At 37.5% G+C, this 22840-nt stretch overlaps 1 protein-coding gene across 4 annotated transcripts in view; it reads left to right on the top strand.

Annotated features, from left to right (window-relative positions):
• RECK (reversion inducing cysteine rich protein with kazal motifs) overlaps positions 1–22840 on the top strand; it is a 72303-nt gene that overhangs the window by 30284 nt on the left and 19179 nt on the right. For all 4 annotated transcript variants that reach the window (XM_057724895.1, XM_057724894.1, XM_057724897.1 and 1 more), the window contains 6 exons: positions 4998–5031; positions 7270–7467; positions 11099–11366; positions 12874–13053; positions 18906–19118; positions 20736–20872. In XM_057724895.1, the coding sequence (XP_057580878.1) occupies positions 4998–5031; positions 7270–7467; positions 11099–11366; positions 12874–13053; positions 18906–19118; positions 20736–20872 (1030 nt within the window). The remainder of the gene's footprint in view (positions 1–4997; positions 5032–7269; positions 7468–11098; positions 11367–12873; positions 13054–18905; positions 19119–20735; positions 20873–22840) is intronic.

Here is a 22840-nt window from a genome sequence, read left to right as displayed (position 1 = left end):
GCCAAAAAAAAGGTCAATTATTTACTATCTCTGACTTAGCATTTAATAAGCTAGATTTTTCATGCAAAACTTCAAACTGGGAGAAATCTCAGCCCAACTGTGATTTCTGAAAAGCAAACAGATTTTATTTATTGAGGCCTTAGGAACAAAGCAGCCCCTTTACTTTTAACTAGTAGCCTTGGGAATAGGAAACTTTAAATAACAGTTCATAGAATGTGTTCTTTTGGGTCTTTGTCCAGAAGTGACTAAAACATCCAAGATCCAAACCTGGTTTTGTTTGTTCTTCATAAGATTCATCTGATCCATGTTTGTTTCATTCTCATCCTCATCATTGGTGAGAAGGGGAAAGGGAGCTGGAGGGGCCAGTAGTAGTAGAAAGGCAGGGGACAGAGAAAGGATTGAGACAAGGGGACAGATGGAGAAATGTTAGAAGGGGTCACTGAAATGGAAAAGCGGGGGGCCAGGTCAGAAAGTAAATCTGCAGAGCTAACGTCCGAACAAGAGGTTGGAGTCACAGAATTTATGCTTCCCAGATGGACCCTAATGGCTCTTCCCCCCCCAAAAAAATGAAGGTCAGTGTAGTATGAAGGATCACATAGGGTTCCCTTGACTTTGATTGCACTCTGTATCTTAGTTTTTCTGCTACATTTGCCCACAGGTTACCTGCTCCCAGCACTAGGTGGAAGGGCTTATTGTAGTTCTCAAAAACCACTGGAGGTAGGGCAGGGGACTGGTTAATGAAAGGAGCTGCCTGAAAGATCTCTAAGAGAAGATTTCTAAGATTTTTAAGAGAAATAATTATAACCTCAAGAAAATGATTTTCACAATTTAAGATGCTGATTTTAAAAATAGGAGACTGTTAAAATAGACTCCTCTATGGACATAAATTCAGCCTTGCATTGGCTGCATTCAGGATAATAATCCAAAGTCTTCTCACAGGATAGTGTCCTGGGAGGGACTGGCGGAGCATTCTGGGTTCCAGCCCCGGCTCTGCCCTTTGCTCACTGTGTACATCTGTCTCTCCAGCTGTATAGTGAAGGCTTTGGGACTTGAAGTCTCTTGCTGTCAGCTGCCACATATTGACCTGTTCTTTGGGTTTTTGGGGTTGTGGTAGATCCTCACCTTGGTTACACTGTAATTTTGATCTCTTCTAGAGTAAGGTGAGAGGGGTGAGGGAGCTGTTATGTGGAGTCACATCGGGTATAGTATTGGTAGCAGGAGTTCAAAAGAGGCTCCATATAAACCCAGCTGAGTATAAACCCTCAGTTACTGCCCGCTTTTGCCACTAGATGGCGGTCAGACATTTGAAAGACTTAAGAATTGACTTTAAGACCCTGATTGGCTGTTTTTAAGAAATGAAGAAACTATAAGCCAATGCTGTAACTTGTGTGTCTGAAGCCCTGTCAGACTAATCAGCAGTAGTTTAAGCAGTGAAAAGGTAGAATTACCTATAGTTTATACCTTAGGTACAGTTACCTAAGATTAAGAATCTTTTATCAAAGAGGGGGATGTGATAAAATCATGATGCATGTAAAGCAAGCAACAGAGAATTGATGAATTCAGCAAATACCAGTATACTTAAGTAAAGGACCAGTCTTTTATTTTTTAATTTAATGTAATTTAATTAAATTTTAATACTGAAGTGTAGTTGAATTACAATGTTGTGTTACTGCTGTACAGCAAAATGACTCAGTTATACGTGTGTATACATTCTTTTTCATATTCTTTTCCATTATGATTTATCACAGGATATTGAATGTAGTTCCCTGTGCTGTACAGTAGAACCTTGTTGTTTATCAATTCTATATATACCACTTTGCATCTGCTAACCTCAAACTCCCAATCCAGCTCTCTCCCGCCCACCTCCCCCTTGGCAACCACCAGTCTATTCTCTATAAGGACCCTTCTTTGAAACCTTAAAACTGGTAAAGATAAAGAGAGAGATGTAAAGATGGTATTAACACTAGAGGTGCTGCGATGTAGAAATATAAAAGTTTTTAGTTCAACAAGTTAGAGTAGCCCTGTGCATGAAAGGCCTATCAGTGAACATTAAGAGAAATGAGAAATGCTTAGGGAACATCTCTGAGCTCTGGATGTGACATCAAGAGAGACAGCTGAGCCCTTCTATATCAGGGGTTAGCAAACTTTTTCTGTGAAGTGTCAGATAGTAAGTATCTTAGGCTTACAGGCCATTTTAGGCTTACTGTCCACTCAACTCTACCATTGTAGTGTGAGGTAGCCATATACAATACATAAATGAATGGGTATGACTGTGTTCCAATAAAACTTTATTTACAAAAATAGGCAGTGGGCAAGATTTGACCTGGGTGCCGTAGTTTGCCAGCGCATTTGAGGGTGAAAGCTAGGGTCCATAAGTATTTCTCCTTTCTAGGCCTCAGCCTTTGGCTTCTGTCAAATAAGGAGCTGGATTAGATGATCTCTGACATTTTTCAGATTTTGTGTCCTTTAGTACCTCCACTGAAGCTAAGTGATCCACAGGGCTGACCCATGGTGATATTTCTTTTATTTTTAAGATCAAATTTAAAAAAAAAAATCAAGCTTGAACAAATTTGTAAGTTTCTAGAGCAGAATTTCTCAATCTTGACACTATTGACATTTGGGGCTGGATAATCCTTTGTTGTACGGTAGCTGTCCAATGCATTGTAGGATGTTTAGTCTCTAGACTCCTTTACCTACTAGATGTCAGTCCAATACCACATCCCAACTCCCCCAGTTATGACAACCAAAAATGTCTCCAGACATTGTCAAATGTCCACTGAGAAGCAAGATCACCTCCACGAGAACCACAACTGTAGAGACTTTAAGAATAACTGGAAGAATAACCAAAATGGAAATCAGGCCATGTAACCCAGGACAGCCACCAAGATAATAAACGTACTGCTTTAGGAACAAGGCCAAAAAAGCCAAAACCAAGAGGAACAACCAGCATATTAGAAAGAGAATAGCAGGGAATTCCTTGGCGGTCCAATGGTTAAGACTCCGTGCTTCAGTCACAGTCAGAGTGGTAGCAATCATCATTTTATCAGATTTCCAAAGTGGCTGGACCATATTTTCATTAAACTTTACTATGTCTTGAGGTACATTTATATATATTTACATTTTACAGGTGCTAACTGAATAATTTTGAAGAACCAGGCATATAGTCCTTAAAGTATAATGTTGGACACTTTTGACCCCATATTTCAACTTCTAGATATTCATTCTAAAAAAAGTGTTCAAAATGTGGGCAAAATTTTGATTATTAGTAGTACTGTTTGGAACACAAGAAATTGTGAACCCTGAATGCCTGATGATTTGGAAGTATTTAATTATGATACAGTGGAGTATTGAGCTATTGATTATGGGTTTAGAGAGCACTTAAAATATAAACTTATTGAAGAGAAAAAAAAAAAAAGACCCCGTGCTTTCACTACTGAGGGCCTGGGTTCCACCAGGATCCCACAAGCCTCTCAGCTTGGCCAAAACAAAGCAAACAAAACAGAACAGAAAAAAAGAAAGAGAAGGGCAATGAGAATTTTATTCACCCAGTCAAGAAGAGCTGGAAAGTTGGTAGCAGATGACTTTTTAATATTGATTTAGATCATTTTATTGAAAGTGTTCCTGAAACCATTGAACCAAAATACCTATAACAGGTAGCTGAAAGTCACATGGGTTTCCTAGGCCTTACCTTAGACTACAGAATTGGAAAGAAACATGGATGAAGAGAAATATAAAAAAGATCACTATTAAAGAACATCAATAATATTTACTTTTCACTATTTTATACTGTTTGATGAGATCTCTATCAGAAAGAATTCATACTGGGTGAATTCATTAGCCCTTATCTGTGGAAATTTTGTTTTGCTTTGGATAAATCAAGTGTGGTTTATTCCTACAGTAGAATATTATTTCGTAGAGAAAAGCTTCACACAACTGCATAGATGGATCCTTGAAGCTAGGTTCTAAATATCAGTAAAGCTGGTCCTTTAATAAGTCCAGATCACATAGCCAGATTGAAAGTTAGTTACAATTAAAAGGTGAAATCATCTCCATTCATTAATAAGGATGCACTTTCCATCTACCTTTTATTTATGCCCATATTCTTTTAAAAATTCATTCTCTTCCAAGTGTGAGTGATATTAATCATAGTCTACAAGCCCTGATTATCCAAATCACTTTGTACAAGGAATTTTTTGTTTGTCTTGTTTTGTTTCTTATTTTCTTTACAATGACTTTAACACGGTGTGATATTTTCTGAACAGTTGATCTAAGAGATCAAAAACATTAATTTTAGTCTCAGGTTCTTCTTTTGACTTGCCCTGTGACCTGGGGCAGTCTCTCCCCCGCTAAGGAAATGGTTCCTTTATCTTTAAAATGGTAGAGAGCTTCCCCAACTCTGGCCCCCAGAAGAATCATCTTTGAGGCCTTGTTTAAAATTTAGATTTCTGTGCTTCATTCCCAGATTCCAATTCTGTAGTCTAAGGTAAGGCCTAGGAAACCCAGGTAATTCTGGTGCATGGCCATGTTTGAGAGCAATTAGAGGTGATCTCTAAGGTCCTTTCCACTCAAAAATGCAGTGGTTATATGAAATATATATTTCCCTAAATGTCCTTTATTACATTATTTTCTGAAAGGTTTTTTATATTCTGCAAGAAATAATTGAGATTACTACACTGTAGTTTCTTCCCCCGCCCCCAGCGCGCGCACACACACACACACACACACACACACACACACACACACACACGTACAGCTTTACATAAACTTGGTTTGCTGTAATGTGGTCAGCTTATGGGTTGGGTGATTATCCTGATCCCCAAAATGTGTTAGAAGATGGTTTCTCTTTTTACCAAGATGCTATATTGTTTCTTTGGTTTCAATCTTGGATTTAGAGAAGGATTAAGTAGTTTGATATCCTGATTTCCATATAAAGTGGAATAAAATTAGAAATTCTATGTGGTGGTTAATTTCTGTTTTTTTTTTTTTTTAATTTACAGAATGCTCTTTTCAGTTGCATTAGCAGAAATGAAAGTAAGTATATTGTTGATGGTTATACAAGCAATCCAAAGAGCAAAACATAGTTTACAGAATATGATTTAGCTATTACATATATTGCCAAAACTCTGACATTATAACTTAGGCTGTTACTAAACCATCTGAAGGAATGTGCACAGCAGGATTCTGATAGGCTCTTTCCTCCGGAGTGTTTGGGCCATTCATGAATTCTAATAATTCCCATGTCCTAATCGAAGATTTACAAAGCATGTATTAGTGCTGGGTGTTTTAGAGGAAGATTATGCCCCACTTGGATAAACAGGAAGTTGAGCACTCCCACGTGTTGTAAACAGAAGTTGGACACTCCCATGTGATATAATGTAATATAATAGCTGCACTTGCTGAGAGCTGCCTCTCAGTTCACTCAGCAGATATTCATTGACTGCTTGCTCTGTGCAGGGCAGATGCACGTCTGGGGGACACAACCTGTACACAAAGAACTTTGGGACACGGTGGATGTGGGATAGTGTTACTGATAAGGTGCTGCAGGAATTCAGAGGAAGAAGTGGTCACGTTCTGCAGGAGTGTTTAGAGGTGACTTCATGGAGTTGGTAGCTGAGCTGGGCCTTGAAGGATGGACATGATGTGAACAGTAGAGATTGGAGGAAGGGCAATACGTGTGAAGGGTACAGTGAGAGCAGTTAGAGATGGGGAAACACGTGTGAGGAGTAAAGAGTTGTTAGGTGAGTGAGCTTGGCAGTGGGGTGTATTAAAGTATAAGAAACATTAGCTGTCTGTACTTTATCTTCTACCCTTTCTAACTGGGGTTTAGTTCAAGATTTCCCAGGAAGTCTTTAGCACATAATCTTATGTCCTCCCACACTGCGAGGAAGCCAGCCTAGTGGGGGAATCAGAAGATAGGCATCTTTGTCCTATTCTCACTGGTCTCTTCTGTCCTCAGCATCCCTCACCCCTGCCCAGTTTTAGCCTCATTGGGGTTGACAGTGATAAGTGTAGCCATTAATGGTTGTTCTTTGTGGTGAAAATGAACAGTTCAGCAGCGGACACAGGAAGTTTGGTAGTAATTTCAAATCAAAAACTTAGGTGGCACAATAGGTATGAAACAGTTTTCTTGTCCAGGAAATAGGCTTGTCTTGCTATCAGTTTAGTCCTACTTTAGTTCATTTGTATATGATTTTATCATTATCATTATTTCTGAAAGTCACCTGAGTTGCCTGCTCATTCCCTGGTCTGTGGAATTCACCAGAAACCTGATTCTGGTTCCTCTATAACCATCTCTAATTATTATCAGAGATTTCCTACCTGCCTTTTTCCTAAGCTTTTCTGGCCATACCTCTACGCTTTTGGCTCCCTTCAGCCTCCCACAGACCCCTTGTCCTCTCCTGTGAGGGCCTCTTGCTCTTCTTTATAAATCCCACATCTGCACCCCCAGCCACTCACCCTGCTCTTCCCAGACACCTTACATAGTCCACCTTGATTTTTAGAAATATGTCCCGAATCATTTATTTCAAATGTGGGTTTTACTTTTCAGTGCTTTTCAGTACTGAAGCAGGTCCTATCAGTTATGAGGTGAGGACTCTCAGTTTAGGCATAGTCTTAGAGGTTTTCAAACAGTATAGAACTTTTGGGATTTTGTTTCAAGATAGACAGTTATATATTCGCGAATTTATGAAATGATATCTCTTAGTTTTTACTAGTCCTATTTTATCAACGTGAGGTATTTGGGGTTCTGTTTTATTTTGATATATTTGATTTGTTTGGGTTTGCCTTGCTTTGTTTATGAATTTCCACAAATCTAGCGTGGAAAGAAGCTGTTCCAGTGGTTCTCAACATGGGTGCTATTAGCATTTTGGGAGACAGTTTTGATTATATGAGGCTGTCCTGTACATTGCAGAGCATTTAACAGCCCTGACCCCCATGTGCTAAATGCCATCAGTCATCCTCAAGTCATCACGAAAACCAGAAACACTTCCACATGCATCTGAATTCTTCCAGGGGCTGGTACTGCTCCTGCTGAGAACCACTGCACTATGGACTGTAAGTTGACAAATGATGACTTTCTCAGACCAGGGAGCCCCTGAACGTCCCCATGGCTATGCTTACAGCAGTGCTGACTTTAAGTACGTGTCTTCTATGGCATGGTTTTAGTTCTCAAATTTAAAAAGACACATATTGTTTCATCATTATAATGATGATTTAATGTTAGCTAATAGCTGATTTCATTTCAACGTCATCTCCTCTTTTTTCCCCTAGTGGGCTCAGTTTGTTGCAGTTATGCAGGCCATCACACAAACTGCCGAGAATACTGTCAAGCCATTTTTCGAACAGACTCTTCTCCTGGTCCTTCTCAGATCAAAGCAGTGGAAAACTACTGTGCCTCTATTAGTCCACAATTAATACACTGTGTGAACAATTATACCCAATCTTACCCAATGAGGAACCCAACAGATAGTAAGTAAAAGCCACATATTCCTCTCATTTCAATCTTTGGTAAAAAATAATTTGTAAAAAAGAAGTAAATTCTTGAAGATATCTACAGTCTGGGTCATTTAGGAAACACCAGACTTCCTTTAGCCTTTAGATTTGGCAGATTGGACATTATTATCACAGCTAAAAGATGCTGAGAAAGACAGAGCTGTCAAAGGTATGAAGAAACAGGCACTCTCAATCTGAAGTGGGAGAATTCATTGGTATGGATATTTGGGGGGTGGGGGGGGGAGTTGGGTTATAATCATGAGATTTTCAAATAATCATACCTTTTAATCTAGCAATTCCATTTCTCAGAATTTGTCCTTCAAGAAAACTCACAAATTTGCAAAAATACATCTACACATATAAAGGTTGTTTGCTACAACATTGCTGGTATAGAGAAAAATTAGAGATAACCTAAACATCTACCAATAGGGTATTGATTGACGTTAACTAAATAAATTATATATCTCTATAATAACAACATTATACAACCAACATAAAAGAAGATGTATGTTATGTAAATCAACAAAGTTAGAATACTCCCTCACACAATATACAAAAATAAACTCAAAATTGTATAAAGACTTAATTATAAGACGACACCGTAAAACTCCTAGAAAAGAATATAGGGAAAAAACAGTCTCTCACATAAATTGTAGCAATATTTTCTTAGATCAGCCTCCAAGGCAAAAGTAATAAAAGCAAAATAAACAAATGGGACCTAATCAAACCTATGAGTTTTGCACAGCAAAGGAAACCATAAGCAAAATGAAAAGACAGCCTATGGACTGGGAGAAATACTTGCAAACAATGTGACCAATAAGGGCTTAATTTCCAAAATATATAAACAGCTCATCCTACTCAATATCAAAAAAATAAACAACCCAATCAAAGAATGGATAGAAGACCTAAATAGACATTTCTCCAAAGACATACAGATGGCAAACAGGCACATGAAAAGATGCTCAACATCACTAATTAGAGAAATGAAAATCAAAACTACAATGAGAGGGACTTCCCTGGTGATGCAGTGGTTAAGAATCTGCCTGCCAATGCAGGGGACACAGGTTTGATCCCTGCTCCAGGAAGAGCCCACATGCCACAGTGCAAGTAAGCCTGTGCACCACAACTATTGAGCCCATGTGCCGCAACTACTGAAGCCTGCACACCTAGAGCCGGTGCTCTGCAACAAGAGAAGCCTCCACAGTGAGGAGCCTGCGCACCACAATGAAGAGTAGCCCCTGCTCGCCACAACTAGAGAAAGCCTGTATGCAGCAATGAAGACCCAATGCAGCCAATAAATAAATGAGTAAATTTATTAAAAATAAATAAATAAAATAAAAAAATAGAAGTAAAGATATTTTAAAAAAAAAAACTATGAGAGGAAAAAAAAAAACTACACCTCACACCAGTCAGAATGGCCGTCATCAAAAAGTCTACAAATAATAAATGCTGAAGAGGGTGTGGAGAAAAGGGAACTCACCTACCCTGTGGTGGGAATGTAAATTGGTACAGCCACTGTGGAGAACAGTATGGAGGTTCCTTAAAAAACTAAAAGTTACCATATGATCCAGCAATCCCACTCTTGGGTATATTTCTAGAAAAGATGAAAACTAATTTGAAAAGATACGTGCCCCCCAGTGTTCATAGCAGCACTATTTATAATAGCCAAGACATGGAAACAACTGAAGTGTTCACCAGCAGATGAATGGATAAACGAAGATATGATACAGACACACACACACACACACACACACACACACACACACATACACTCTGGAATATTACTCAGCCATAAAAAAGAATGAAATAATGCCATTTGCAGCAACATGGATGGAGCTAGAGATTATCATACTAAATGAAGTAAGTCAGACAAAGACAAATATATGGTATCACTTATATGTGGAGTCTAAAAAAAATACATATTAACTTTTTGTAAAACAGAAACAAACTCACAGACATAGGAAACAAACTTATGATTACCAAAGAGGAAGGGGGTGGGGGGAGGGATAAATCAGGAGTATGGGATTAAGATACACACTACCATATACAGGATAGATAAACAACAAGGATTTACTGCATAGCACAGGGAACTATATTGACTATCTTTTAATAACATACTATGGAAAAGAATTTTTAAAAAAAACATACGTATGTATAACCGAATCACTTTGCTGTACACCTGAAATTAACACAATATGGTAAATCAATTATATTTCAATACCAAAAAAAAAAGGTGTATGTTTATAGAAGTCCAAGATATAATAAGCAAAAACAAGTTGCATAACTAAATGTATATGATACATTTTTAGTTATATACCTATTCCACATTATATGGATGTGTAATGTTTGAATTTTACCAATGAAATTGATTACTTTTATAATAAAAACATCAATATAAATGAGATCCTGATACTTAAAAAAAAATTAGGGCCTACTAATGAACTTGTACCTTATGGGGTCTTCAAAATCTCAGCTTTGTAAAGCCTGTAATCCATTTTCTTCATTTGGGGGTGATCAGACTTTAAAAAATAGACTAATTAAGCAAAACTGGCAAAAGACTTATAAGACTCATAAGCCCGATGCCAATGTTTTGATTTACATTGGGATGTTGAAAGACTTGTTTTTTGTAAACTCAAAAGCAGTGCTATGTGCCTTGTTTGGCTAGAATCTAAAGCGGAACTCTAAGACTGATGACATTCTGTGGTTATGTGATGAAAATCAGAGGGTGAAGCATTTGCCACAAATAACCTTCATTCATTTTAAAGGCAGATCTGTCTTCACTGACATTTAGGCTATAGAGAGGTGCTACTGAAGCAGTGTTGATAGCAGGTCAAAAAAAAAAAGACAGAAAAATGTTTTAAGGGTAGAGGAACAATCATCTCAAGTGTCTATGCTAATACATGAGAAATCTGGGAAAGAAAGCCACAAACAGACATGGCTGAATAGGCTTCTTAAGAAGTCAAACTCTTAAGAAAACTGCTTCAAAGAAGCACTCTGAATTCTGTAGTCTAGTTGAAAGTGTTCTCTTGCTTTCCAATTTTTGTATAGAAAAGTAAACACAAGCAAACTGATATCTTGTCAGAGTTTGTTATTGTATTAGTTAAATTACTACTTAGATTAATTAATTTGTACAGATTTATAAAAGCTTTATATCCCAGAAGATATTGAAATACAGTATTTGTGCTTGTCACTATTAAAATTAGTCATCTTTCTCATTATGTCAAGAACATAATCCCTTTTAGGTAGTTGTTTCTGGCATGAAATAATTCCAGTTGATCTACAATACCTTTTCCAGGAACATAAAATACCTTACATGCAACAACCTCTTAGATGCAAGAGGACCTTTCATTTTTCTAGGAGTAGTGCTGGAGATCCCATGATTGGGCACAGTGGTAAATCTGGTAATAGATACCTCGTCCACCTTTAGCTTTTCACTTATTTGCTACACTACAAAGTAGTGGAGAGAGAATTTGGTAGGCTCAGTATCCTGGAGATATTGACATGACTCAGAGTGGTAGTGGGTTCCTGTACACCACTAGGTTCTTCTATCTGAGCAATGCATGACATAAAACAAGCTAATTAAGCCACTTATATTCTGAAATTGTAGGTTTATATTGCTGTGACAGAGCTGAAGATCATGCTTGCCAAAATGCCTGCAAGAGAATTCTGATGTCTAAGAAAACAGAAATGGAGATTGTTGATGGCCTCATCGAGGGCTGTAAGACCCAGCCTTTGCCTCAGGATCCACTTTGGCAGTGTTTTCTTGAAAGCTCACAGTCTGTTCACCCTGGAGTCACTCTACACCCTCCTCCCTCTACAGGCCTTGATGGAGCTAAATTGCATTGTTGTTCTAAAGCAAACACTTCAACATGTAGGTCAGTACCTCGTTTTCCTTTATTAAAACCAGTAGAAGATATTTTAATTAATGAATTTGTCTAGCAAATGTGTGTTATATTCTTGTATTGTGTAGTCTTAAGAGTTTAGAAGATATAAAGTCTTTCCTTCTTTCATCCAGCAGATATTTATTGAGCTTCATGTATATAGAGAACATTATTTTTGTACATTGAGCTAAAAGCACTGTGTTTTGGGCTGTGGAAGATTTGCATTGGCGGGGCGATAAAATATTTAAAGATGATGCAGTGTGATTCTACCCTCGAGGTTATCATCAAGTAAGCTTACAGTTTAGAAGATGTTTTGACCTGACATCTAAGGGATATTCTTTTTGTTACATTATGAAACTTTGAACTTAATCAACTTTTTGTATATATTGGTGATTAACCTGGGTTGGCATTTATATCCAAAGTTGGACAGCAGTGTATTGGCATTCATTTAGGTGATACACTTAGGGAAGAAAAATTAACAATACTGTTTGTGTAGGATGGAGGAAAAACAATCTAGAGACAAGAATAAATGAGATAAGGTAATGGTTGAACACAGGTGAAACAGAAGTTTGCTTTTTTAGAGATATTTTGGGTGAAGAGGTACCACATATTACTAGAATATCCTGAAATGATATGACATATAAGGAGTGAAACCATTTTTCCTGTGGTTTCTAAGCTGGATGGACTTTAGCAAAAAATTGTGCCTAGAATAGGCACATCAAACTTTACATTACATTCATAAGTGTTAAAAATTAAGCTAATGAATATAATGTGTGAAAGCACTTTGGAAATGATACTGATATTATTTTAGCTATATACATGCACTGAAGTTGCTTTATAATCATCAAGCACTGAAATAAAAATACATACATACTAAAATAGTGTATGTATATAGTGTATATTGTATATATTGCTATGTACAATAGTTTATAGCAGCTTTGAAATTCATAAAGCCTTTACATGTAGGTATCTTGGTATATCTTAAGAAATGTAATTGGCTTGGGGATACTTTTTCAGGGAGAAACTGATGAACCCTAAGTCTGTAATGCTTCTTAAGAAGAATCTGAGGATCATGTCACAGTTTTGCCTCCTGTGACTAGAAGATAAATATAGTGGACTACATCTTTGTGGAGGCAAAACCATATGCTTTACCTTGCTTCAAGTAAATGTAAAAGAGAGATCAGAAATATAGAGGGGAATAATTGTGCCAAGAATAAGGTTGTACAAATACTATAATTAAACATTAAATTTAGCACTGTGCTTTCTAGAAACCATAGCAAAAAAGAAAGAGGTGGATAATAAAAGAAAGCTCACTTTTTCATATAAAAGATTACTTTTTTGGGCTCTAAATTCTAGAAGATAGATCTTAGTCTTTTGGTTTTTGTACTTCTTTTTTCATTTACGTTCTAAAGCACAGTTGATAGAGTTCAAGTTTTATGCACATCAAATATTTATTCATTTGGCTTATCTGTATGTTCCTTCATTTGTGCTTTTGTTTCAGGGAACTGTGCACTAAACTTTATAGCATGAGCTGGGGCAATACACAGAGCTGGCAAGAGTTTGATCGCTTTTGTGAATATAATCCAGTGGAAGTATCCATGTTGACCTGTTTAGCCGATGTTCGGGAACCTTGCCAGTTGGGCTGTAGAAACCTTACTTACTGTACCAATTTTAACAACAGGTAGGAGCAAATTACCATGCATGGAATGGAAGTATTTTATCATTAATTGCCTTGTTTTTAAATAAGTGAAAAGATCATTTTACTCTGATTTTGTTCCTGCTAAGTTAAAAGGAAGTAGTATACCTTTATCATTTCATCTTTAAATGCTATATTCTATCTGGTAAATCACCCCGGGAAAGGAAGCACTGTAACAAAGTCGCTTCTAATCTAGAGATACTTCAAACTTATAGAATTCAAAGAGTCTCCTCTGCCTTCAGTCTACCATTCTTTCTTTCTCCCTTCTGCTGCACCACAAGTGGAAGTAATTCACTGCAAAATAAAGCACTGTGAACAATTCACTCATCCAAATGCCCTCTTATGGACAATTTGCTTTGAAGGACCTTCAGATTGGTTGAAGTTCCCACTCAGTGAGTCCCCTATTTCAGGGGTACCCAACCCCGGGACCGTGGACCTGTTACGGGTCCACAGCCTGTTAGGAACCAGGCTGCACCGCGGAAGGTGAGCCGCAGGCAAGCGAGCAAAGCTTCGTCTGCCGCTCCTCATCGCTCACCTTACTGCCTGAACCATTCCCCCCACCCCACATCCGTGGAAAAACTGTCTTCCACAAAACCAGTCACTGGTGCCAAAAAGGTTGGGGACTGCTGCCCTATTTCATACAAAAACTTCCTTTAAGGAAGTAATTTGAATAGGTGTTTTCCTGAGAGTCAATTATGGTACAAAAAATAAGGGCCAAGAACTGAATTAATAGCTGAAGAAGCAACTGAAGAAATCAAGAAAAGGGCATCCAGAAACATAGAGAATGCCATATAAGAGAAGCCAGAGAGGGGGAGTTTCTAAAGAAAAGGGGACTGGCTGGTTTTGTGAGCTGTAGCCCAGAGGTCAAGAACTCAAAAAGGAAGAGAATCACTCAGTTGAGCCAGAAGGAAGTTCAGAGGATGTTCATCTCAAGCTAACACACACCCCATCCTCTTAAAAGTGTTCAGATTATTATTTTGAGTAAGAAAAGTGAGATATCTTTACAACTAGTGTTAGCCAATAAGGACCTGGCTTAGAGGTTGAGCAAACTTGAAATCTATGAAATGTTTTAAGTTAAATTTGCACATAGTTCTAGCTTCTCGTAATGGTGGAGCAGTTTGTATCAGACTACCACTCCTGTTAATACCAAATATGAACTCTGCACAAAATTTAAAAACACAACTATTTTGAAAGCATTTGAGAGTGACCAAAAGCAGGAGGAGCTGCATCTCATGAAAGATAGAAACTACAGTGAGTGAGGGCCACACTTATCCAGTTTTTTCTTCATGGGCACTCTCAGTCCCCTGGCATGAATTCAAGCAAAAAGCAGCAGTCTTGGGCTAAGGAGTTTGGTCATAGTTTGTGGCTGCCGGAGTGGCTGGATATGGAAATGGAAAATACCAGAGAGGAGGGCACCACAAAAGGAGATGCCCCCAAAATATGCGTACAAAGTCCCCTTAAATCCTTGAATTTATTAACAGAGTCACAGGGTACAAGTTTAACATACAAAAGCCAATTGTATTTCTGTATATTAGCAACAATTAGAAAATGAAATTTATTTTAAAAAATTTATATGATTGCATCAAAAAAAATGAAATACTTAGTTAAATCTAGCAAAAGATGTGCAAGAGCTCTACACTAGAAACCAGAAAACTCTGCAGAGAAAAATTAAAGACAGAAAATAAATTGCAAGAAGTACCATGTTCATGGATTAGAAGACTCCATATTGTTAAGATGTTAATTCCCCTGAAACCAATCTCTGGATTCAGTGCAATCTCAATCAAAATCCCAACCAACTTTTTAAATAGAAAGTGCCAGGCTAATTCTAAAATTCATATGAAAATACAAAGAACCAAGAATAGCTAAAACAATTTTTTTTAAATAATAAATTTGGAGAACTTACAGTACATGATTTCAAGACTTATTGATATTATAAAGCAATAGAAATTAAATCAGTGTAGGAATTCCCTGGTGGTCCAGTGGTTAGGACTCTGTGCTTTCACTGTGGAGGGCCTGAGTTCAATCCCTGGTTGGGAACTAAGATCCTGCAAGCCATGTGGCGCAGCCAAAAAAGAATAATAATAAAAAATAAATAAAAAATTTAAAAAGAAATTAAATCAACGTAATATTGGCATAAGTTTAGACAAATAGATCAATGACAAAATAGAGAAGCAAGAATAGACCCACACACATAAATTGATTTTCAACAAAGGCAGCGAGGCAATTCAAGGCAAAAAGAAGCATTTTTTTCAACAAATGATGCTGGAACAATTGAATATCTGTATGAAAAAAACAAAGAAACATTAACCCCATCTCACACCATTCATAAAAATTAATTCAAGATGGGTCATAGAACTAAAATTAAAAGCTAAAAATAAAAGCATCTGGGGAAAAAAAATAGGAGACTATCTTGACAGCCTTGATAGAGGCAGAAATTTTGTAGGCAGGACACAAAATATACTAATTATAAAAGAAAAAAATTAATGAACTAGAGTTCAGCAGTAAACATTTTTGTTCAACAAAAGACATCATTTAAAATTTGAAAGAACAAGCCACAGTCTGAGAAAAAATATTCAGTGTATCACACATGCCCACACACATGTGCATTTGACAAAGGTCTTGTAACCAGAACATATAAATAACTTCTACAACCTCATAGGAAAGTCAAACAACCCAGTTAAAAAATGGGCAAGAAACTTTCAAGGACCTGTCATCAAAGAAGATATCAAAAGAGCCACCTAGTATATGAAAAAGTTCATTACCATTGGTCATGCAAAAATTTAAACCCCAATGAGGGGCTTCCTAGATGGCGCAGTGGTTGAGAATCCGCCTGCCAATGCAGGGGACACGGGTTCGATCCCTACTCCAGGAAGATCCCACATGCCGCGGAGCAACTAAGCCCGTGTGCCACAACTATTGAGCCTGTGCTTTAGAGCCCGTGAGCCACAACTATTGAGCCCATGTGCTGCAACTACTGAAGCCCACGTGCCTAGAGCCCATGCTCCGCAACAAGAGAAGCCACCTCAATGAGGAGCCTGCACACCACAACGAAGAGTAGCCCCCACTCACCGCAACTAAAAAGAAAGCCTACGCACAGCAAAAAAGACCCAACACAGCCAATGAAATAAATAAATAAATTTATTTATTTATTTAAAAAAACAAAACAAAACCCCAATGAGATGCCTTCTCACACAAAATAGCTAAAATTAGAAGACTGACAAGCATGTGAAGCTAGTGGAACTCTCATCCTTTGCTTCTGGGAGTATAAGATGGTTTAAGCACTTTGGAGAGTTTTCTTGCAGCTTCTTAAAAAGTTAAATCTCTGACCCAGCAATTCTATTCTGAGGCATTTACCGAAGAGATATGTCCCCAAAAGACTTACATAGCAGCCTTATTCATAAAAAAACCAAATTGGGGGGGAAATAAATAAAACATCCATCAAGAAGAGAATGAAAAAACATATTGTGGTATATCCAAACAATGAAATAGTACCTAGCAAGAAAAAGAAAAAAGCCAAACTATTGGTAAACCCCAAAACGTGGATAAATCTTATGTTGTGTGAAAGAAGCCCAACACAAAAACACTTTCTTTATAACTCCACATGTATGGGTTCAAAAATAGACAAAGGTAATCACTGAGGGTTAAGATCAGAAAGTCATTGCCTCTGGTGGAAGTGGGAATTGCCTGGAGGGGTGTATAAGGGAACTTTGTGGAGTGATAGAAATGTTCTATATTTTGTTTGGGGTTTTGATTATATAGATGAATACAGTTTTCAATGCTCATTGAACTGAACTCTTAAGATCTACGCATTAAGTTGTATGTAAATTATACCCCATAAGATATTAGTCAAATAAATAAATTTTTAAAGTTAAAAAATTTTGTTTGTGAAAAGATACCATTAAGAAAATGAAAAGGCAAACCACAAACTGGCAGAAAATATTTGTAATATGTGTATATGGTGAAGGACTTATGCCCAGAATATATAAAGAATTCTTACAACCCGTTAATAAAAAGACAATTTTTTTTTTTAAAGTCAAAAGGCTGGGGACTTCCTTAGTGGTCTAGTGGTTAAGACTCTGTGCTTCCAATGCAGGGGATGCGGGTTCAGTCCCTGGTCGGGGAACTAAGATCCCACATGCCATGCGGTGTAGCCAAAAATAAATAAATAAAATTTTTGAAAAATCAAAAGGCTGAAAAGATACTTTACAAAAGAAGATATCCAAATGGTCAATAAATGTATGAAAAGGTGCTCAGTGTGATTGGTCATCAGCAAAATGCAAATTAAAACCAATAAGATACCACTACACACAATGGAATGACTAACTGAAAAGACTGACAAGCATGTAACTTTCATACATTGCTGGCGAGAGTGTAAAATGGTATGACCACTTTGGGAAACAGTCCGGCAGTTTCTTGAGAAGTTATGACCCAACAATGCCATTCATAACCAGGGAAAAGAGACATGAAAACTAAAAACAAACCTTAATGTCTATAAACCAGTGAATAAATAAACCAGCATTTCTCAAAGTGTGGTCTGTGGTCTCTAAAACCCCGTGAGATCAAAACTATTTTTATAATGATACTAAGATGTTTGCCTTTCTCATTCACGTTCTCACAAGAATGAATAGTGAAGTTTTCCAGCTGCTTTAAGACGTGATATAGCAACAGATTGAATGCAGGAGCAGATATGAAAATGCAGCTGTCTTCTATAAAGCCAGACATTAAACAGATTTTCAAAACTGTAAAACAGACCTACTCTTCTCACTAATTTTTGCTTTGTCTAACATGTAATATGTTTATTATCATTTTAAGTGAATTAATAAGTACTTTAAAAATCTCTCAGTTTTGGTTTATAATGTGATGGGTATTGGTGGATATAACCCACATAAACAAAAGCAGTTTGCGAACTCAGTAGTTTCAAGAATGTAAATGAGTCCTGAGATCAAACAGTTTGGGAACCACTGGGATAAACAAATTGTGGTACATTTATTAATGGAATACTACTGAGCAATAAAAAGAACAATTTATATGTACGAGAACGTGAGTAAATCTCAAAAAGTTTATTTAGCTAAAGACACTAGACCCAAAAGAGTACATATATAGTATGTTTCCATTTATATGAAGTTCTAGAGCAGGCAGAATTAATCTATGGTGATCTAAGTACAAATGGTGGTGGCCTCTGGGGTGCAGTCAGCAGGGAGGGCATTGAGTGGACAGGGACACAAGGGAACTTTCTGATGTGACAGAAATCCTCCTTAACGGATTTGGACATGCCTGTGTGAATGTTCATGTTTGTCAAATCACATCAAACTAACCGTAAAGTCTGTAAATTTTATTTTTATAAATTATACCTCAGGGCTTCCTAGGTGGCGCAGTGGTTGAGAATCCGCCTGCCAATGCAGGGGACACGGGTTCGATCCCTGCTCCAGGAAGATCCCACATGCCACGGAGCAACTAAGCCCGTGTGCCAAAAAAAAAAACAAAACAAAACAAAAATTATACCTCAATTTTTAAAACCTGGACTTATAATATTTATTTTGTGAAATGAAATAAATGGTATGGTTGGAGATAATAGTCCTGTCCATAGTGTTTTGCAGCTCTTAAGTGCCTCACAAAAATCCATATTATAAAGAAAATTCACAAAGTCTTAATGCTAGTGTCTATGTCCACATTGAGTCTTCATATTTTCAAAGCTGACATTCTTTGATGGGTTGGGTATACTTTCTTTAAAAAAAAAATCAGATTTTCCTGATGCGTTAGCATGTCAAGACTTTACACATTGTTTCTCTCTAGAAAATAATTGCCTCTTGATTCCTTCTGGCCTTTTTTCTCTTCAGGCCAACAGAACTTTTCAGGAGTTGCAATGCTCAGTCAGATCAAGGAGCCATGAACGACATGAAGCTGTGGGAGAAAGGAAGCATAAAGATGCCATTTATCAACATACCTGTTCTTGACATTAAAAAGTGCCAGCCAGAAATGTGGAAAGCAATAGCTTGTTCACTGCAGATTAAACCTTGTCATAGTAAATCCCGGGGAAGTATTATTTGCAAGTAAGTTTCTTTCATCATGATGACTCTCCTCTCCGGTTTTGGTTCAGACCCTGCATGATCTCTACCCACAGCCTATCTTTAGTTTTCTTCCCCACCACTTCCTGTTGCCCATTACCCCACTTGTCAAATGCTTTCCCACTTTTCCTCCTCTGCTTAAAATACTCTTCCTCCCATCTCCACTCACCCACTGCCTGTCCTTCTTAGTCCCTCTCAAATACCAGTCATTCCTATGGAATCTTCCCAGATCTTTCCAGCTGATAGTAGTTTATCCTTACTACAAATTTCTGTAGACCTTTATTTGTTCTTCTCTTATAGAACTTAGTTCAAGAAACATTGAGTATCTTCAATGCACAATTCTATTTGTATATTTTAATGTGTGTACTTGTTTTATGTTCTCTTAGACTTTGCTCTCCTTAAGGAGTTTATTCTTCTTTGTACCTCTTTTTTCTTATCTCCTCTCTCCTCTTTTTCTCCTCTTCAGGGACTAGCATAATCTTAACATGCAATAGGCATTCCAGAAATGTTTGATGAGTAAAAGACTTAGTAAGTATACACATTAGGGTCTGTTTCTAAAACATTCTGTGAATGGTTTGCTTAAGATCTAGGATAAAGTACAAGGACCTACTGTATAGCGCAAGGAACTATACTCAATATTTTGTTATATATATACACACAGTATATATATGTGTGTGTGTGTATACAGTATATATATATCACTGAATCACTTTGCTATACACCTGAAACTAACACAATATTATAAACTATACTCTGATAAAAAATAAAGTTTTAAAAAAAGGAAATAGGAAGACAAAAGGGATCTAGGATAAAGTTAAGATGAAAGCTGCTATGGTGGGTGAAATCAAAAGTATTAACTACATAGTAATCTATGTCAGCTGCTCTTCAAGCATCTTTTTTTCCAAAAAGCTTTTCCAAAACCAAGTTAATATCTAGCCCCTAAGCTGTTAGTATGTGGCCTGGTGTTGCTGGGCACTTTATGACTGATTGTAGATTATTTCAACCTTGAATAGGGTCCAGATCTATTCTCTGACGTGACTTGGGGGTTGCCTGAGTAGGGGAGAGATGAGGAGGCAATTATTGGGTGACAAGCAAGAGACAACAAGTGGGAAATTTATAGACTCTTAGCACAGCAACTTTATAGATGTCAAATCCCTACTGAAGACAGAAATTTTTAAAGTAGTGGATTTTCCAGTTGTTATAGGCCAAACACCTTAATGCTGATAGCTAAACAGATATTTAAAAAGAGAATGGCAGGAAGGGAGTGATGGAAGAAGAAAGGAAGAAGCAAACACGCATAAGGTCCTGAGAAAAAGGATGTATGATTTTGCAAAGAGCAAATCAGATTAGCCTAGGTTCATTTCTTTTCAAAGACAGTGAAAAGCCACATTGATTGTAGTAACAGTAAATACAAGTGTAAAATTTGAGCAAGGCCTTGATCTCAGGTCAGAAAAAGTCAGGGATGCTTTGATAGTGTAATACATTACTTACTCTTCAACCTAAGGTCTGCTCTCACTGCTATTCAGAAACAGAATTGATCTCGGCTAGACAACATGAGGAGGTTCCTCAGACCCTCAACTTGTGTGTGTTTTCCTTTTCAAGATCAGATTGTGTGGAGATTCTCAAGAAATGTGGGGACCAGAACAAATTCCCTGAAGACCACACAGCTGAAAGCATTTGTGAGCTTCTGTCACCTACAGATGACCTGGAGAATTGCATACCTTTGGATACATACCTTAGTAAGTACTTTGGTTTTTTTTCTATTTCAAAGGCGTCTCTCATACATCAAAACAAGATCCTTTTTGACCCACCTCCTAGAATCATGGAAATAAAATCAAGAATAAACAAATGGGACCTCATGAAACTTAAAAGCTTTTGCACAGAGAAAGAGACCATAAACAAGACAAGAAGGCAACCCTCAGAATGGGAAAAAATAGTTGCCAACAAAACAATGGACAAAGGATTAATCTCCAAAATATACAAGCAGCTCATGCAGCTTAATACCGAAAAAGCAAATAACCCAATCCACAAATGGGCAGAAGACCTAAATAGACATTTCTCCAAAGAAGACATACAGATGGCCAACAAACACATGAAAAGATGCTCAACATCACTAATCATCAGAGAAATGCAAGTCAAAGCCACAATGAGGTATCACCTCACACCGCTCAGAATGGCCATCATCAAAAAATCTAGAAACAACAAATGTTGGAGAGGATGTGGAGAAAAGGGAACTCTCCTGCACTGTTGGTGGGAATGTAAGTTGGTACAGCCACTATGGAAAACAATTTGGAGGTTCCTTAAAAAACTACAAATAGAACTACCATATGATCCAGTAATCCCACTATTGGGCATATACCCAGAGAAAACCATAATCCCAAAAGAAACATGTACCATAATGTTTATTGCAGCACTATTTACAATAGCCAGGACATGGAAGCAACCTCAGTGCCCATCAACAAATGAATGGATAAAGAAGATGTGGCACATATATACAATGGAATATTACTCAGCTATAAAAAGGAATGAGATGGAGCTATATGTAATGAGGTGGATAGACCTAGAGTCTGTCATACAGAGTGAAGTAAGCCAGAAAGAGAAAAACAAATATTGTATGCTGACTCATATATATGGAATCTAAAAAAAAAAAATGGTACTGATGAACCCAGTGACAAGACAAGAATAAGGATGCAGATGCAGAGAATGGATTGGAGGACACGAGGTTGGGGGGGTGGGGAGTGAAGGGGAAGCTGGGACGAAGTGAGAGAGTAGCACAGACATATATATACTACCAACTGTAAAATAGCCAGTGGGAAGTTGCTGTATTACAAAGGGAGTTCAACTCGATGATGGATGATGCCTTTGAGGGTCAGGACAGGGAGGGTGGGGGGGAGTCACGGGAGGGAGGGAATAAGGGGATATGTGTATAAATACAGCTGACTGACTTTGGTGTACCTCAAAAACTGGTACAAGAGTGTAAAGCAATTATATTCCAGTAAAAAAAAAAGCATATCCCTTGTATTTGTGCCTTTGATGTTTGCTTTGGATGAGCATCTCTCTGTTGAGAACATGTGGTTTAATGATACTATTTCAACTGCAGACTCTTATTTGCTTGGCCTTTTTGGCCCAGGAAAGAATTGTCATCTTTCTCTTTTTCTTTTTTTTTTTAATTTTTATTGGAGTCTAATTGATTTACAATGTTGTGTTAGTTTCAGGTAAACAGCAAAGTGAGTCAGTTATACATATACATATATCCACTCTTTTTTAGATTCTTTTCCCATATAGGCCATTATGGAGTATTGAGTAGAATTCCCTGTGCTATACAGTAGGTCCTTATTAGTTACCTATTTTATATATAGTAGTGTGTATATGTCGATGCCAATCTCCCAATTTATTCCTCAATCCCCCTCCCATCTTAAACTATGTACACAGAAGCAATTATTATATCAGTCTCAAGAGGTGAACTGTTGTCAAGCAGGAATTCTAAGTGGTGAAGCAGGGGCCAGCATACTCAGATAACCAGCTCTTTATCATTGCTGTCTCCTTGCCATGATTTGACCAAGAAGGGGAATTTCCCCTAGGGAATCTTCAGCTTTTTGTCATCACAGAATATCAGTGGACCTGGTGGCTTGGACTTATGATGGTCTTGGTTAGTACATGAAAATGAAAATTTTCTCTGTACCAAATACTCCTGCCAAGAGCTAGAA

Source organism: Hippopotamus amphibius, chromosome 2 (genome assembly GCF_030028045.1).
Source record: "Hippopotamus amphibius kiboko isolate mHipAmp2 chromosome 2, mHipAmp2.hap2, whole genome shotgun sequence".
NCBI classification, from domain to species: domain Eukaryota; kingdom Metazoa; phylum Chordata; class Mammalia; order Artiodactyla; family Hippopotamidae; genus Hippopotamus; species Hippopotamus amphibius.
This window is presented reverse-complemented; position numbering and strand designations above follow the sequence as displayed.